The following is a 17,341-nucleotide window of genomic DNA, read 5'->3' on the forward strand; positions in this document are numbered from 1 at the left end:
AAATAAAATTATTATCATAATGCTGTGTTTACTTAGTCAATATTGAATTTGAAGTTTTATGTTCAAATGAATGATGGTATTCGCCCTGGGATAAATAACCGACCCGACCCGAACCAAAAAAAGTCGGTTCGGTTCAACTTCGGTTATTAAGGAGAAACCGATCGGAAGGATTTCAAATGAGATTCGGGTATCACTTCGGGTCGGGTTTGTTCGGGTATTCCGAACGGTTAACCGATATTTTAGCCTAATACCACCTCGACACCACCTCCTTAGTTGTTTACCCTAATATCACCTCGACACCACCTCTCTCTTACAATTTCTCACCGAGTCACGACCACCGACGAAGCTCAGTATCACCTCATCTTCTCGTCTTCTTCGTCTTCTTCATCTCTCTTGGTAAAGTATAATTTCTCAGTTTGTGTTAATTTGGGAATTAGGGATTGAGTTTCTGCTAGTCTTGGCACAATTTCTCAGTTTCTGCTAGTCTTGGCACAATTTCTCAGTCTTGTACTCTTGTTTGTTCGTGTAGATGTCTATATCAGACGAAAACACACCCAATGTGTTGGGTGAAGAAGATGAAGTTAGAAATACAGAACCATCTGTTTGAGAGAAAAGAACAAATACAGCCCGATCAAGAAGTGAGGGTCCTCCGAAGATAGCAAAGAAGAAGAAGAAGCAGGTTCATAGGGCTGAGGTTTGGCAACATTTTTTGGAGAAAGATGATGTCCAAGGTTTCAGTTACTGTCAGTATTGTAACCAAGAGATTGGTTGTGATACTAAGTTACATGGGACAAGCTCCATGAAGAATCATCCGGAGAGATGCAAGTTGTACAAGGCATATCAAGAGAGTGATACTCAGAAGGTTTTCACAAGTGATACCGCTGGTGCAGTTGCAGTTGTTGCAGTTAAGCATGATAAAGCTTTGTTTAGGAGGTCAGTGAATGAGATGATTGTTTTGTATGAGTTACCATTTGCATTTGTCGAATCAGAAGGCTTTAGGAGGTTCTGTGCAAATATGCTCCCAATGTATACGGTTCACTGTAGGAGGACAGCAACAAAAGACATATATGCTATGTTCTTAAGAGAGAAAGCCGCATTGAAGAACCTGTTTTGCGCCGAGAAGAAGAGAGTGTCTTTGATGACTGATCTATGGGTAGCTCCTACAACTGCTTGCAGCTACATGGTGGTGACTGCTCATTGGGTTGATAAGAAATGGGATTTACAGAAAAGGATTATCTGGTTCAAGCCTGTGACAGATCATAAAGGGGACACCGTTGCTGAGCATTTGAGTGCATGTCTACAAGAATGGGGCATTGAAAAGGTATTCACCGTGACACTGGATAACGCTAAGGCGAATGATAAAGCACTTAGGCAATTCACAGATGCTTGTAGGATGATGGGGCCTGATGCATTAGTCAGAGATGGTTCAATGATCCATATGCGTTGTTGTGCGCATATATTGAACTTGATAGTCATGGATGGTTTATCAAAGGTAAATAAGAGCATTGTGGGCATTAGAAATGCAGTCATCTAAGAAGTTCAATTATAGTGTAGAGAGCAATCATCTAAGAAGTTCAATTATTCGGAAAGTGATGAAGAATTTGTATGAAGAGTATGTGCAGCGATCCAGTCGCCATTCTCAAGCTGAAAGTACAGGAACCCGAAATGAAAATGTGCCTGAAACAATTATCCTTTTCGAGGATGATGATGATGACTTGGAGAGCAGAGATTCTTTGTATGAAGAGATGGAAACAGAGACAGTAAATGAAGAAGTTACAAGTGAGCTTGACATTTACTTGATGGAGAATCGTGTGCCAAGAAAGAAAAACCCTTTGGGTATGGATTTTGATATCTTATCATGGTGGAGACGCAATAGTCATAAGTTTCCAATATTGTCAGAACTTGTAAAAGATGTGCTTGCCATTCAAGTGTCGTCTGTGGCTTCAGAGTCGGCATTCAGTACAAGTGGAAGGATTTTGGATCCTTTCCGGAGTTGTCTATCTCCTCACATGGTTGAAGCTCGCATATGTACTCAACAATGGCTGAGAAATACCATTCAGACAGAGAAGCTTGATAGTTTGGTTCAAATGTTAGAAGAACTGGATTTTCATGAGTCTTTGGGTAAGCAAGTTTGATGTTTGTCAATCTTTCTTATGATATACAATTTATGGCTGAATTCTTTTATCTTTAATTGCAGTAACCAAGACATTGGAGGATGTGGATGGACCTATGGAGAAGTCGTAAACACCAAACTTCTCTTTCACTTACTCTCTAATCTCTATTCTAAGTGAAATGGTGGATTATGCCTTGGTTTGTTTTCTGTTTTGAATATTTTGCTTGTGATTCAGTTTTTTTGGATTTGGATAATGATGAACTTATGATGACTTGTTTCAGTAGAATGGATATGATTGCAGTTGCATTTAGGTTATGAAAGCATGAATTAGGCAATGTAAGTGATGAAAATTTGAAAATACAGGTTTTTCGGTTCAGTTCGGTGGGTTTTCCAAAATTTCGAATTACCCAAAACCCGAACTGAACCGACATTTTCTAGATAACCGAATAACCGAAAAACTGAGATAACCAACTCGACCCCACCCGAATACCCGAACTCATAGGCTGAGATGGTATACACTTCACGATTTGATGATGATTAGGTTTATGTAATGGAGGTCTCCTGGGGCTGCTCTCAACTCTCATCAGTCATCATATATGAAAAAAAAAGGTAAATAGCCAACTTGGTCCACCACAAAGTCAAATAATCAGTTAAGAACCTCATTAGTGGAATTATACTTGCTTTTGATTCAATGACACTGATTAGGAGCTTATCCTTTTGTTGGGCAGCGATTAGGAGATTATCTAAATTTCACTAGTTAGAAGTTGTTTACACGTAAAAGCAAAATATCAAATGTTATATTTTGTGATTGAAGTTGTTTTACGAATTTGATCGATCCGTTGTGTAATCGAGTAATGTTTCTCGTCATTCATTATAAACATTGATTTAGTCATAGAGAAAAAATTAAAAGCAGAATATAGCTAGGTTGATTTTGTCAAAGTTTAGAAAATATAAGCAATGTCTTAATTTCTCGAGTTTAGAAAGAGACATTTCTCTACCCAATTTTTTGATAAGATCTTCTCTTTTGCATAGATTGTTATATTGACCATATGCTTGCAGCCTTGCACTCAAGCTAACGTTATGTACTCAATTACTTGACCTGACCAATGACTCATACAATTTGAATTAATAAACAAAGATATTTGTCACACACTTCTACAGTTCTACGTATATGATACAACCTATACCCATCCATATTTTAAAATAAATAAAAGAACTTAACGTACGTACCAATGTTAATTAGTATATAAAGAACAAATCTAATTAGACAAAACTCGTTCAACATTAAATCTCAAGATGTCACAAATGACCCCAGCAATATTTCTCCTTATTGCTTTCTTCACAACCATCCTCACTCCAACATGTCTCTCTCTTAAATCCTACATGATCTATTCTCATTTTTACTTGAAGATTATAAACTTAACTAACCGTAGTTACGTTTTATGATGAAACCAGGTGGAGAACCAGTAGGTGTGTGCTATGGAATGATGGGGAACAACCTACCTTCAAAACCAGACACAATCACTCTCTTCAAAGAAAAAAACATCAGACGTGTTAGACTTTACGACCCAAACCAAGCCGCTTTAAACGCTCTTAAAAACACCGGCATCGAAGTCATCGTCGGCGTTCCAAACCCCGATCTCCGTTCACTCACTAACCCTTCTTCCGCTAAGTCGTGGGTCCAAAACAACGTGCTTAACTTTTACCCCGCCGTTAGCTTCAAGTACATCGCCGTCGGTAACGAGGTCTCTCCCGGGAACGGTGGAGATCTTGTGCTCCCTGCCATGCGTAACGTTTACGATGCTCTAAGAGGTGCGAATCTTCAAGATCGCATAAAAGTGTCAACGGCCGTTGATATGACCTTGATTGGGAACTCTTTCCCTCCTTCCTTGGGAGAGTTTCGTGGTGACGTTAGGTGGTACACGGATCCCATCATCGGGTAATTATCATCACTTAACTATTATCATACTTCTTTTTCTGTGGCGTCGACTCTAGAACAATTACCAAACCATGTCTTTTTTTTTAGTCTAATGGTTTTATATCAAACAAACCAAATAATATTATAACCGTGTAACGAGTTCAAATATTCACTACACAAAATAGCTTAACTAAAATAGTTATGGTATCACTTGTATAAAACATTACATAGACTTTTGTCTTTTTCACATAAACCGATTCTGAGAAATGAAAAAAAGTTCAAATATGCGAAATTACCTAAACTCTTAATAATCAAATCCTATATATCATGTCACGCTCGAAATACTATTTATATTGTATTTCTTGTAGCTTTGGCCATCAAATCACCTATTATGCCATACTATTTTGTTTTACAACGTGTTATTTACAAATATTTTTGTTAAACAGTTTTTTATTTAATAGGTTCTTACTTCTTAGAGTTCATGCTTGTTTGAATAATTATTTGCTCTTACGTAGGTTTCTAACGAGTACAAACTCAGCGTTACTAGCCAACATCTATCCTTACTTCAGCTACGTAGACAATCCACGTGACATATCTCTCTCTTACGCTCTCTTCACATCGCCTTCCGTTGTCGTATGGGACGGCTCTCGCGGCTACCAAAACCTCTTCGACGCCTTGATTGATGTCGTTTACTCCGCTGTCGAACGATCAGGCGGCGGATCTCTTCCCGTGGTCGTGTCCGAGAGCGGATGGCCTTCGAACGGAGGAAACGCGGCGAGTTTCGACAACGCGCGAGCTTATTACACGAATCTTGCGGCCCGAGTGAGAGAGAACAGAGGAACGCCGAAGAGACCTGGAAGAGGAGTTGAGACGTACTTGTTTGCTATGTTTGATGAGAATCAGAAGAGTCCTGAGATTGAAAAGAACTTTGGTTTGTTTTCCCCTAATAAACAGTCGAAATTTCCGATCACGTTCTCCGCTGTGAGAGCTGGTACGGCTGTTGAGTGATGATTTTTATATGTAAGCTCGTCTGAGATTTATGTGAATGTTTGCACTAGTATCGACTTGGGAGAGATAATCCCATATAGATAAATTCCAAATAAAAATAAAATTTCAAGATCATGCACAAACTTAATTCGTCATATATATATATATATATATTTATAGCTAGAAAAGCAAAGTTGAAGATTTCTTTGTTCTTTGAAACCGAACAACAAAATCAAGAGAGAGTTGTGAAGATACCAATAGAAACAGTACTCGTCTTTGAGGCAAACGTATCATGTTTACAAGAATATTTCCCAATTCCTCAATCATATAATAAACCTTCTCATCATTAATTCTTTGTTTTATACTAGTTTGTTTCTTATCATTCTTTTCCAAAATTGAATAACAGGACCATTGGTCCATTGGAATATTTATCTCTTTTAGATGTGCATTTGTTTTTACAATTCTACCATATTTGATTAGACCAAACAAATAAAAATAAAATAAACTAGACCTTAGAATATTTCTATTATCGAGTAAAAGTTGAAAATAATTCTATAGTTTTGAAGTAATTCCAATTGAGCATAAAAAAAACTGTAAAATAATTATTCAATACATTCAATAGAATTTGATTTTAATATTTTACTCATTTTCAGATTATATATCTATGATTATTCCTTTTTCGGTTTCTAAAATAACCAGTCAATGTTAAATATGAATTAAGTTTAGCTATTATTTTTTGTATAATATGTGATGTTATACAACTATTTTCACGGCTCCAAAATATATATACATATTTGTCACGATTGATTATTTTCTATTTGGATACAAGATTGATTATTTATATTTACTATGTTTTGAACCCACGCTATGCGTGGGTTTATTTGATATATTTTGGTGGAAAGTATATATGATTGATGACAATTATGAATATTAACTTATAGAAAACTTTAAATAACGATTAAGGCAAAATTTTATTTCATATACACAAATTATAAAATATATAAAAATTAGTTGTACTAAAATCAAATCAGATCAAAAGAATCATGAATTTAACTGGACGTCTAGGTGAGACAGTTCAGACATTCGAACTGGTGATCTTGCATATACTAAACCATTTCTTTAACCACTAGACAAACAAAACATTTTTAGAATAATGAATTAATCTCGTTTTCTCATATTTAATTGACAGCCACCATCTATGTCTTCATGCTCTTTTTCCACTGTTTTCTTAGTCTTCGTATTCTTTCTCTTCATTTTTATAGTCAAATTTCATGATAATTGTCATCATTACTTTTACAGTCCGGTTCTTCGTTATACTCTTCTTCTTCATCTTTTTCGTCAGCTTCCTCACATTCGTCTACTGAATAATCATTTAAAACTTTTAATTTAACTACCACATAACTTGTTAACCCATCAAACTCCAAAACCAAAATCATTGCCTCTTTTTCGAAAAATTTCATGGATCAGCATAGTCACCACATGCACTCAATTATTGATACTTTCACCCATATATTTACCCAGTTTTAGATCCACATGTATTTAAATCTTTAATACTACAAAATTGCAAATTACTTGCAGAGAAAGTAATATAAACACATACTAACAAAAATGTGTTTGTCGTTGATCTTTTTTCATTAAACCTCAAAAATTAACTCAAACAACATCAAATCAAGGTCTTACGATATTAATCTTTCCTCCTTAGACCCAAAAATAAAATTTTTACTGAAACATTATCAAATCACCTATAAAATCATACACAAAAACATGTTTTACAACATAAGAGATGTAAAACAGAAAGAGAGATAAATAAGATATTTTCAAGATATTAAAAAATCAAATATATCATATTTAATAATACTTAAATCTATAATTTTAATAGAGTTTAAATATTTATAATATTTTAAAATTTAGATGTAGTTTAAATATTTATAACATTCAATATTTTTAGAGTTAAATATTAATGATACTTAAACTTTTGATAGAGTTTAAATATTTATAATATTTTAAACTTTCTATGGGGATATTTATAATATTTTTAAATATTCTATAAATTTTAAATATTTATAATATTTGAACCTTTTAAAAGATTCAATAATTATAATACTTTAAAATTTTATTTTTAAAGTTTGGACGCATGATAAATTAAGCTTTCTGCTCATTCGTAGTTGGAGCATATTAATCTTATGTATAATGGTTCTCAACCATTGTCTAAAATTTTCTAGCCGAGGTGGGATGTTGGACATACACTTACTTATATGTATTTAATATAGATTTTTTTTCATAATTTCAAAAATGTTAAATATTGAGATGTGTGATTTCAATTGGTCGTTTTCAAAATGTTAATATAGAAAATCCTGAAAATTTTTTAAAAATGTCAATTAGTGATATGTCGAATCCCTAAAGGTTGTTTAAAATCCTATGTGGACAGCCTTAGAAGCTTATAGCTCCTACTTTTATTTAGTATAGATTAACTTAATACATTTACTAAAGTTTTTGATGAATAATTTTTTATATAGTATCTTATTATATAAACCTTAGTTTTCAAAGTTATTAATTCATATAATCGATACATGTGTCAAATATATCAATAATATTTTGACATGTGTGAAAAAATAATTATTTAATAGTTACAAGAAAATTATAAAATCCTAATAAATAAAGGATTACAATTAATATTTTTGAAAGTACATAAAACCAAAGGTAATCTATTATATCACTAATTATAATAGGAAATTTATCTATTAAATTAATAATTTCAATAGAAAAATCTATGCAATTAATAAGGAAAATATTTGCTATTTAATTGCAATTATTATTTATTGTAATCATATAGTAAAAATAAATTTATGCAAAAAGTGATTAAAGTATGAAATGTTTTAATGTGTTAAAATTAGTGATTAACATATGTACATATGTTTCCAAAACATTTCCAATTCCTAATTTTTGAAAAAACCGTTTCCTGTTTCCGAAACGTTTCGTTTCCGCGTATCCGTTTCCTTTTCCATGCAACCTAGCTTATGAGATTACAAAATATGAAACAAATATATTTAACATATGGTTACTTTTTCAAATATGAGATAAAATTAGTTTTCAGTTTTTTTTTTTGAGAATTATGTTTTATTAATTTTTAGTTTTTATAAAATATTAAGTAAGGTATAATTTGATAATCGTCCTCGTCATTCTTCTCTAGGGTTTCCCATGTTTATATATATATATCAGAGTATACACTCGCCGCCTCTCTGTAGATTTGGCGTTCTCAACGAAACTCTGGGTAATAATTCTCTTTCTGTTTGTTTAATGCATTTCAACATTTTTTAACATTTTTCATCGCATCTCTTTCATCTCTTGTCCTCAAAAATTTCTGCATTGATGGTTTAAGGCTTCTCAACGAAATTACGTATCCAGTTATGATTATGGTATGTTTCCATGACTGAGTCTTTAAATTATTGAATTTGCGAAATCATTTTTCCTTATTACTGCAATTACAATAGGAACTTGATCAAAGAAAATAAATGATCTATTTGGCAAACTAGTCATTGTTGCTAATATAAGTGTAGATTCATCACTCTTGGGATCCATGTGAAATCGTGTTGACTAGTAAATTTTATGTACCTCATATATAATTCTTTGAGTCCTAAAATGTTGCTATTTGTGTTTATCTCTCTTTTTCCCAGGAGTTGGATTTGAGTTTTGATGGTGCTTGCGAATATTATTTGGGTGATCACATTAATCCGCTAGTATGAATTCACTGCGAAGCGCCTTGAGTTTTTGCCTGTTCGTCAGACTCTTTCTAGTCAAGAGCTCTTGAACATTACTCCCAAGGAGTTTCTTGTCATTCTTTTCCAAAAGTTGAATAACAGGACCATTGGTCCATTGGAATCGAAGTTCTTTATGGGGATGATACCATTAATGATCGATCAAAGGTTTTGATTAATAAATTTAGGTGACAAGGTTATTAGTTTAGAAGGTTCAAAATACTATTAGACTGATAGGTGATTTTGTTTTAGAAGATACTCTCCATGGAAAAAGAGTAATTAAGAGAAAAAAAATTCATTCATTTGTAGATATTTTTGGTATTGGTGTATTATGTTCATGTATTTTTTATAAAAAAAAAATCCTATAATTCAATTACATAATACAACAACATAAAGAGGTAAAGGAATTCTTCAAAATAATACGTTTTGTTTTTCAAAAATACCATATATTTTTTTCTTAAAACACAAAAAATAAATAAATTGACTTTTAAGGATGTATGATCTATTTCTTTTAGGTTTGTGTTTACTTTATATATTTGGAGATCACTTGATGACATATGAAATCAAAAATATTAAAATGATATTACAATTTTTTTCCCCCAACATTTATTGATTATTTTCTAAGCATTTTTCATCGCAGCGGTGAGCACGGTTAGAACGTAACCTCACCCTCGAAAGGATGACTTGACTTAATCATCACTAAACGCTATAAGATGTTTAGTTTGTAGTTTTATTTTAGCAACATAGATCTAAATAATTCTTATTATTCAAAAGTTTTACTCGTTGAACAGTAGTTTGATGTCATAAATGGAATTGAATTCCAAAACTATCTTTATGTGATATGAATGTTCAACACTAGATATCACCCTTGTCATGATGTTTTTTCTGTACAAAATTTTCTTTGAGATTATTGGTATTTTGAAAGATATTCGTTGATAATCATAAATATAAAATAGTTAGAATTTTTCCCGGTCAATAGATTCATGAAATCTGATTTTTTGTTGGGGATGATACCACTAAAGGATCAAAGCAAGGGTTTGATTAATAAATCTAGGTGATAGTGATTATTGGTTTGAAATATTCAAAATACTATTTATATTTGATTGTTGATTTTGTTTTAAAATATACTACCCATAGTATAAGAGTATTTAAGAGAAGAAAAAATAATCATTCATTTGTAGACATTTTTTTTTGGTATTGGTGTATTTATGTTCATGTATTTCTTATAAACGAAAATCCTATAAATCAATTATATAATACAAGAACATAAAAGAGGTAGAAAAATTCCTCAAAATACCAAGTTTTGTTTTTGAAAAATAAAACAAATATTTCCAAAAATACCACTTTATACCAAAAATAAAAAATTGACTTTTAAGGATGCATAATTTATTTATTTTAGGTTTGAGTTTACTATCTATAATTGGAGTATGAGATCAAAAATATTAAAATGATCATTACTATTTTGATATCATTTTTCGTTGTATAAAAAAATTCTAAAATATGATTTGAAATAAGAGGTTTAGTCTATAATAATAAACAAGCCAATATTCTTAAATTCATCGATGTAGAATCAATGTGTGGGTTCAACTAGTACAAGTAAGAGAGGAGGAATACATATAGATGAAAACAAAAAATTGACCAACTTATTTAAGATGCTTAAATATAAATTAATTTTTTCTTTGATTTATTTTTTTCTTTTTCAAAACTATATATATATATATATATATATATAGAATTTGAATCACGAGCATCATAATCTCTTGTTTTGATGGAAAGGGGGATATGAGATTTTAGTCCTTTACAATTTTGAGTTATAACCTTTGTAAAATTGTTAACTCAAAACATTATTCAACATCATGGAAATTTCCATGAGTTAAGATGGGGTAAGTTGAGTGATCTTTTTTTTTCTAATTAAAAAAATAAAATTCAGTTATATAATACAAAAATTATTGTTTTTGTTTTGATTTAATTCATATATCAATAAATTTTTTTTTACTGTTTTTCTTTTATTTAATAACTTTTTAATTAGTTCTATTATATTTTTCCTAAATTATTATTTTTATTATCATTTGAAATGAAAATAGACATAGACCTAAATATGATAAGATTGTAAATATTATGGCATGCATGTAGTTAATTTTTTAATTTGCAATGTAACAAAAAAGTTTAGTTAAATTTGTGTATATTAAAATTATTTTATTATTTATATACTTTTATTTATTTATTTTTCTATAATTTTATAATATATTTACTAATATTTTTAATAATTATAATCAAATAATACATACTGCAACATCTACCACAAAAATGTCACCAATAATTTTGATAAAATTAATAAATCATAATTTTACTGCGATCTATTACATCAAACTGCTATTTTTACCACATAATTTTTACTGCAACTTACATCAAATTATAATATTTTCTGCAATTCAACTTCAATAAATCATATTATCAATTCAACTTAAATAAATCATGTTACCAATAAGAGCCAACATCATCATGATTAATTTATTTTCACATATTTGAGAATTTTTAATAACTTAATGGGCGTGATGTGTTTCTTGATTAAGGCCCGTTAAATACTATTTGCGACTCTGTATTCTGTTGACGTGGCAATTTGATACATATTATTATTATTAACTTTTCGTCATCTTAATGAACCAAACGCCAATCAAGGGTTGTCACGTAATCAATCTTAAAGGACGATGACGTGGTGAAAAGCATAACTACTACTTCTACTTTCTATTAATTCCTAAATTGGGTAGTTAAATTATTTTTGTTGACATTTCGACCTTAGCGAACAATTTGGCGGTGGTTTTGATTTTTTTTTTTTTTTCCTAGGTGAGGTGAGGTCGGCGATAAACGATGGCGGATGAGAGATTTAACCGGAAGAATCCGGCGGTGAAGAGGATTTTGCAAGAGGTTAAGGAGATGCAAGCTAATCCTTCTGATGATTTCATGTCTCTTCCCCTCGAGGTACGACATATTTCGAAACACCTTCCTCATTTCCTCCTTCTCTTATCTCTCCATGTTTGATCTCACGAAATTTTATCATCTCTGTAGTAGTATCCATGTTTCAATTTGAACTAAGGTTAATCAGAGTTTATGTGGCCCGATTTGAATTATGCGTTTTGTATTGATTAGCTCCATATATTGTTTCTTCTATTCATTTCATTCATTAGCCTTTCAGATTGTAATTTGAAAGTTTTTGGTATGCTTTTATCAATGGTTGTTTTGTAATGTTATTGTTCAATCTTGTGCTGTTCAAATAGTTACCTTTGGTTGCTTTATATGTGCTAACTTCAGGAGAATATATTTGAGTGGCAATTCGCGATCCGAGGTCCTGGTGATACTGAATTTGAAGGTGGGATTTATCATGGGAGGATTCAGTTGCCTTCAGACTATCCTTTCAAACCTCCTTCATTCATGTTATTGACCGTAAAGATTCATTTTTTTCTCTCTTCTTTAGCGTCTCAAAGGAGACTATATATATCTCTAATGAATCTTTCTTTGTCCTCTTGTTTTCAGCCTAGTGGTCGTTTTGAAACCAATACCAAGATTTGCTTGAGCATCTCTGATTACCATCCTGAGCATTGGCAACCATCATGGAGTGGTAATGTCACAAACTCTTAAAGTGGACCTTTTTCAACTATGAAAGACTGAACTAAACAATTTAACTAAGGCTGATTTGAACAGTTTAAAGCATTTGTATCATTAGAAACTTCGATCATGATTTTGTTCTTGTTTATTTGTAGTTCGGACTGCTTTAGTGGCTCTCATTGCGTTCATGCCTTCAAACCCTAATGGAGCTCTAGGCTCAGTAGATTATCCAAAGGAGGAGAGACGTTCACTTGCCACTAAGTCACGCGAGACACCACCCAAATATGGTTCTCCTGAGCGTCAAAAATTAATTGATGAGGTACTCCACTAGATCACCCTTCTTGTAGAGCAATGTTTGAATTTTTTGATTTACTAGGCACATTATTCAGATAGAGAAATGTGATTCTGGCTACATATTTAGAATGCTTTTGATTATTTGAACCAATAAATTGGATATGTGGATATACTTTGTTTTTAATAAACGACATAGAGAGCTCTTGATCAGCTTGAGCGACAAATTGCTCTGCATATTGTTCATCGTAAACGGGTTTAGGTTACTAATGATGTGTTTAGAATGCAAAATTGTGATGCCATTTCTCATTAGAAATTTGTTAGATATATTGATCCTAAGATGCTACAATAACTATTGTTGATCTTGAAGCAAAATAAACATATTAAAGGAATCTTTGAAAGATAGTAACTTCAAAAGACACAATTGCTAGTACTATTATTATCAACCAAAAGTAGTGTCAAGAATCTCATTTGATTTTAATATTATTGACTACTTGTTTACAATGTTGACACGGTTAAACATGGCTAATTTGGAATCCTGTCATAACATTATTTGATCTTGTCCTTTGATTGATATACGCAGATTCATCAATATATGCTCAGCAAGACACCATCTGCTCCAAACCCTAATCCTCAGGAATGCAACAAAACGCCTTTGGTTTATTCAGACAATCAGTCCCAGACCAAGCCACAGGACTCTGCAAGGGTTATATCAGAATCTGATACAATGGTTGAAGAGAGGGTAGTTGATCAGATCGCTGAAGAGGCAGCTCAGACGGTTTTTCCAGAAGTGAATGCAGCTGTAGAGGTTGCAGAGGGAGATAGCAGAGGAAGCGGCTTGGTGAGGCAGCAGGAGAGACGTGCATCTGTTGTCAGGACAGCTCAAAGACCGGGTGATGATAGGTTGTTCACTTGGGCGGCGGTTGGACTCACGATCGCGATTGTGGTTCTCCTGCTGAAGAAATTCGTAAGATCAAGTGGTTATGGCGCCGTGTTTATGGATGAGTCGTGAACGCTGAACTCATACTGGGAGATGGTCTAAGAAAATAAAAGCATCAAAAGTGGAAGTGTTTATATATCATATACGACTGAGAAATGGGGAAATAAGTAATTAATTAGTTTATGTTAAGGTATTATGATTATGTGTTGATAACTCTTGTTAGATGAATGTGTCATGTAAACGCATTGGACCCGTTCCCAAAGCTATACTCCACGTCACAAACTCAAAACTTGTTTTATATTTGTAAAATACAGAAAGTAATCATGGATACGTAGCACAAACATTTATAATGCTTTGCGTCTACACCTAGATGGCTAGATCTATCCCTAATCGAGATGCCACATTATTGGTAGAGATTTAGTGATGCAATAAAGTATGAACACTTCTTCATACTTTTAACTCTGAGATGATCAAGTTATCAGCCGTTGCAACTCAAATACTCGGCATCTGTTTTGTCCACTTTAAACTTTGGGTTCCCTTCTTTGTAAGAACTTTGGTAAAGTAGAGATAGATTGAGCAGAACTTGATTTGATATTAGATACACCACCCTTGGGAACTCTCACAAGTCACAACCATAGGCCCACTGCCCACATATATCGATCTCCTCCTCTAGTAGTCCCTCGTGCGCCTACACTAGCCGGGATATTCCAGAAAAACCCCACATGATCTCGGTCCCTCTTAAAACACAGACATAGAGAGTTCAAAAAATTACGCCGAAATGTAATCTTAATCTGGGTTAATTTGATAATAAAACAAGATTTGGGGGTTTTAAAGAAACTTTGATAAGTAAAGGAGCAAAGAAAAGAAACCGACACCAGCGTCTTCTTAAACCTTTCACGCTCCCTCACTGCCTCTTATTCTTCGTTTTAATTGGCTTTGAGAGAGCCCAAAGTAAATTTCAAATTGGTTTCTGTTTTTATCAGTTTGAGAAAAAAAACTTTGCTCGTTAAGCTATAGACCGTGATAAGTCCAAGCTTCTCAAATTCCTTACCATAATTTTATCAGGATATCAGTTTCAAATTTTAAGCATAATTACGCAAATTTGGTCTTCTCAGGTCCGAATCCGATAATTAACGACGATGTTCTTCGTCTCTCATTGTAATTCTTCGAAATTTTAGAGATGAATAACTGAGAAAAATGGTCTCCGGAGGCGGTAGCAAAACCAACGGCGGAGAAGCAGCTTCGTCAAGTCATTGCGTCAATCGTAGTAGCCGCCACACCAGCGGAGAACAAGCTCAGTCTTCGACAAGCACATTTGCATCACACATGGGCTCGTTCCATACCTTTTCCTCTGAGGTACGCTTGCGAGTTTCTTATGCAGGCCTTTGGCTTACAGCTAAACATGGAATTGTAGTTAGCTTTGCAGGTGTCTGAAAAGCGCGTTCTGAGAATGCAGACGCTGTTATGCGATATGTTACTGCGTGATTCACTAGCGGGGATTGGCATGTGTTTGTACCGGGGATTGCACAACTTAAACAAATAAAGATTTTGTGGAAAAGAGCATGCAAATTCTTTTATTAATTGGGGAAAACGTGAGATCGTCACTTGAAACAAGTCGGGATCGAACTCGTTAGTTCACAAGCGAACTAGCAAGCTAAAAGTGACGAACTGAAAATAGGAATAAATTATACGAAAGACAATAACAGTTTTCGATGCAAAGTGTTGCTCTTTAGGTATTGTTCGCTCGTCCGGCTCCTGATCCCAATAAATGCTTTCTCCCTTTATAGGAGACTGTTAACCTAGAGTTTCCTAGGATTCCCGATACGAATTGTCGAGATTGCCCTCTGCGGAAAATGAATGGCTTTCTCACAATCTTGTTGGGCTGAAATTAGAATTAACTTGTCTTGTTGGGCCGAGTGGCATATTGGGTACAACCCATATCCAACAATAGTCCCCCCCTTAGTCCGGAGAGCGGCAATTCTTCTGCGATCATTGGGCATACTTTAAATTGGCCGTAATATGCCTGCTCGGCACAGATCGTTTCGGGTTGCTTTCGAGAAGAGATTGCTACAGTGACTTTTCCGTTAACTCCAGGCTCGTCTTCCGAGAGACACTCGGGATATCCACTGGTCTGAAATCTTGAGTGCGATATTCGATGAATTTCCGGAAAAGAGCAGATCGTAGATCGAGGTGACGGATTTCGACAGTAAAATTTTCGTTTTATTTACTTATTTATGTCTCCCCATCTTCTCCTTTNTAGTTAGCTTTGCAGGTGTCTGAAAAGCGCGTTCTGAGAATGCAGACGCTGTTATGCGATATGTTACTGCGTGATTCACTAGCGGGGATTGGCATGTGTTTGTACCGGGGATTGCACAACTTAAACAAATAAAGATTTTGTGGAAAAGAGCATGCAAATTCTTTTATTAATTGGGGAAAACGTGAGATCGTCACTTGAAACAAGTCGGGATCGAACTCGTTAGTTCACAAGCGAACTAGCAAGCTAAAAGTGACGAACTGAAAATAGGAATAAATTATACGAAAGACAATAACAGTTTTCGATGCAAAGTGTTGCTCTTTAGGTATTGTTCGCTCGTCCGGCTCCTGATCCCAATAAATGCTTTCTCCCTTTATAGGAGACTGTTAACCTAGAGTTTCCTAGGATTCCCGATACGAATTGTCGAGATTGCCCTCTGCGGAAAATGAATGGCTTTCTCACAATCTTGTTGGGCTGAAATTAGAATTAACTTGTCTTGTTGGGCCGAGTGGCATATTGGGTACAACCCATATCCAACAATAGTCCCCCCCTTAGTCCGGAGAGCGGCAATTCTTCTGCGATCATTGGGCATACTTTAAATTGGCCGTAATATGCCTGCTCGGCACAGATCGTTTCGGGTTGCTTTCGAGAAGAGATTGCTACAGTGACTTTTCCGTTAACTCCAGGCTCGTCTTCCGAGAGACACTCGGGATATCCACTGGTCTGAAATCTTGAGTGCGATATTCGATGAATTTCCGGAAAAGAGCAGATCGTAGATCGAGGTGACGGATTTCGACAGTAAAATTTTCGTTTTATTTACTTATTTATGTCTCCCCATCTTCTCCTTTTTCTTCACTTCCTCCTCTCCATAAAAAGGTAATTTTCTCTCTCAATCCTTTTATTTTTATGTTTTTACTTCTTTCTCTCTCTATTTTTCTCTCCCCTTTGTTTGGTCACATATCCTTGAAGCCCTAGCAGCCGCCGCCGAGCGAGCTTCTCATGGGGAGATCGCCGATGGTCGGCGGTCGGCGAGGCTGTTCGGTTAGGGATCGGCACAATGCCGATACAGGGAGAGATGGAAGTCGCCGTGCTGGCTCGGGCTTGAGTGGGTTTGAAGGTCATCAGATCGAGCTGGTTTTCGAGGGCGGCAGAGAGAACGAGGTCGGCAATGGGATGGTCGGAGATCGGCGCCGTATGGATTCCGTGAATCCGGCTGAGAGAGGCGGAGCATTTGAGTCTAGTCGATCAGCGGAGATCGGCGGATTAGATCGAGAGGGTTCCGGGTTGAATGGTGTGGTCGGCGCTTTTCTGCCGAGAGTGGCTGGATCTGGTGAGTTCGGCGTGGGAGATCTCGGATCTTGGCCTAGCGTCAGTGAGATCGGGATGAGAGATCTCAGAGGTCGGCAATCTGTCGGCGAGATCGGGATGAGAGATCTCGGAGGTCGGCCTAGCGTCGGTGAGATCGGGATGAGAGATCTCG

General features: G+C 34.7%; 3 protein-coding genes across 4 annotated transcripts in view; all 3 read left to right on the forward strand.

Moving 5' to 3' along the window:
- Window positions 3,372–5,153, forward strand: LOC104718750 (probable glucan endo-1,3-beta-glucosidase At4g16260). Its single transcript, XM_010436556.2, has 3 exons — window positions 3,372–3,476; window positions 3,569–4,052; window positions 4,547–5,153. Exons 1-3 carry the CDS (start codon window positions 3,410–3,412, stop codon window positions 5,037–5,039), a joined length of 1,044 nt encoding a protein of 347 aa, XP_010434858.1. The 5' UTR covers window positions 3,372–3,409; the 3' UTR covers window positions 5,040–5,153.
- Window positions 11,550–13,937, forward strand: LOC104718751 (ubiquitin-conjugating enzyme E2 32). 2 transcript variants are annotated; one of them, XM_010436557.2, is made up of 5 exons: window positions 11,550–11,752; window positions 12,083–12,214; window positions 12,305–12,389; window positions 12,532–12,695; window positions 13,251–13,937. In XM_010436557.2, the coding sequence occupies exons 1-5, from the start codon at window positions 11,642–11,644 to the stop codon at window positions 13,677–13,679; spliced, it is 921 nt and encodes a 306-aa protein (XP_010434859.1). In that variant the 5' UTR covers window positions 11,550–11,641; the 3' UTR covers window positions 13,680–13,937. The 2 variants fall into 2 exon arrangements, with proteins under 2 accessions (XP_010434859.1, XP_010434860.1); XM_010436558.1 differs by having other exon boundaries at window positions 11,603–11,752; window positions 12,083–12,140.
- LOC109126845 overlaps window positions 16,876–17,341 on the forward strand; it is a 1,019-nt gene continuing 553 nt past the window's right edge. Inside the window, exon 1 of the mRNA XM_019230718.1 lies at window positions 16,876–17,317. Within this exon, the coding sequence (XP_019086263.1) occupies window positions 16,876–17,317 (442 nt within the window). The remainder of the gene's footprint in view (window positions 17,318–17,341) is intronic.

The sequence above is a fragment of the Camelina sativa genome, chromosome 10 (genome assembly GCF_000633955.1).
Source record: "Camelina sativa cultivar DH55 chromosome 10, Cs, whole genome shotgun sequence".
Taxonomy (NCBI): domain Eukaryota; kingdom Viridiplantae; phylum Streptophyta; class Magnoliopsida; order Brassicales; family Brassicaceae; genus Camelina; species Camelina sativa.

What these genes read in the sequence shown, in the direction of transcription:
- LOC104718750 (XM_010436556.2), top strand. Translation starts at nt 3,410, where the DNA reads ATGTCACAAATGACCCCAGCAATATTTCTCCTTATTGCTTTCTTCACA. An exon ending in AACCATCCTCACTCCAACAT is followed by an intron (nt 3,477 to 3,568) that starts GTCTCTCTCTTA and finishes TGATGAAACCAG; the next exon opens with GTGGAGAACCAGTAGGTGTG. An exon ending in TACACGGATCCCATCATCGG is followed by an intron (nt 4,053 to 4,546) that starts GTAATTATCATC and finishes GCTCTTACGTAG; the next exon opens with GTTTCTAACGAGTACAAACT.
- LOC104718751 (XM_010436557.2), top strand. Translation starts at nt 11,642, where the DNA reads ATGGCGGATGAGAGATTTAACCGGAAGAATCCGGCGGTGAAGAGGATT. An exon ending in TCATGTCTCTTCCCCTCGAG is followed by an intron (nt 11,753 to 12,082) that starts GTACGACATATT and finishes TGCTAACTTCAG; the next exon opens with GAGAATATATTTGAGTGGCA. An exon ending in GTCAAAAATTAATTGATGAG is followed by an intron (nt 12,696 to 13,250) that starts GTACTCCACTAG and finishes TGATATACGCAG; the next exon opens with ATTCATCAATATATGCTCAG.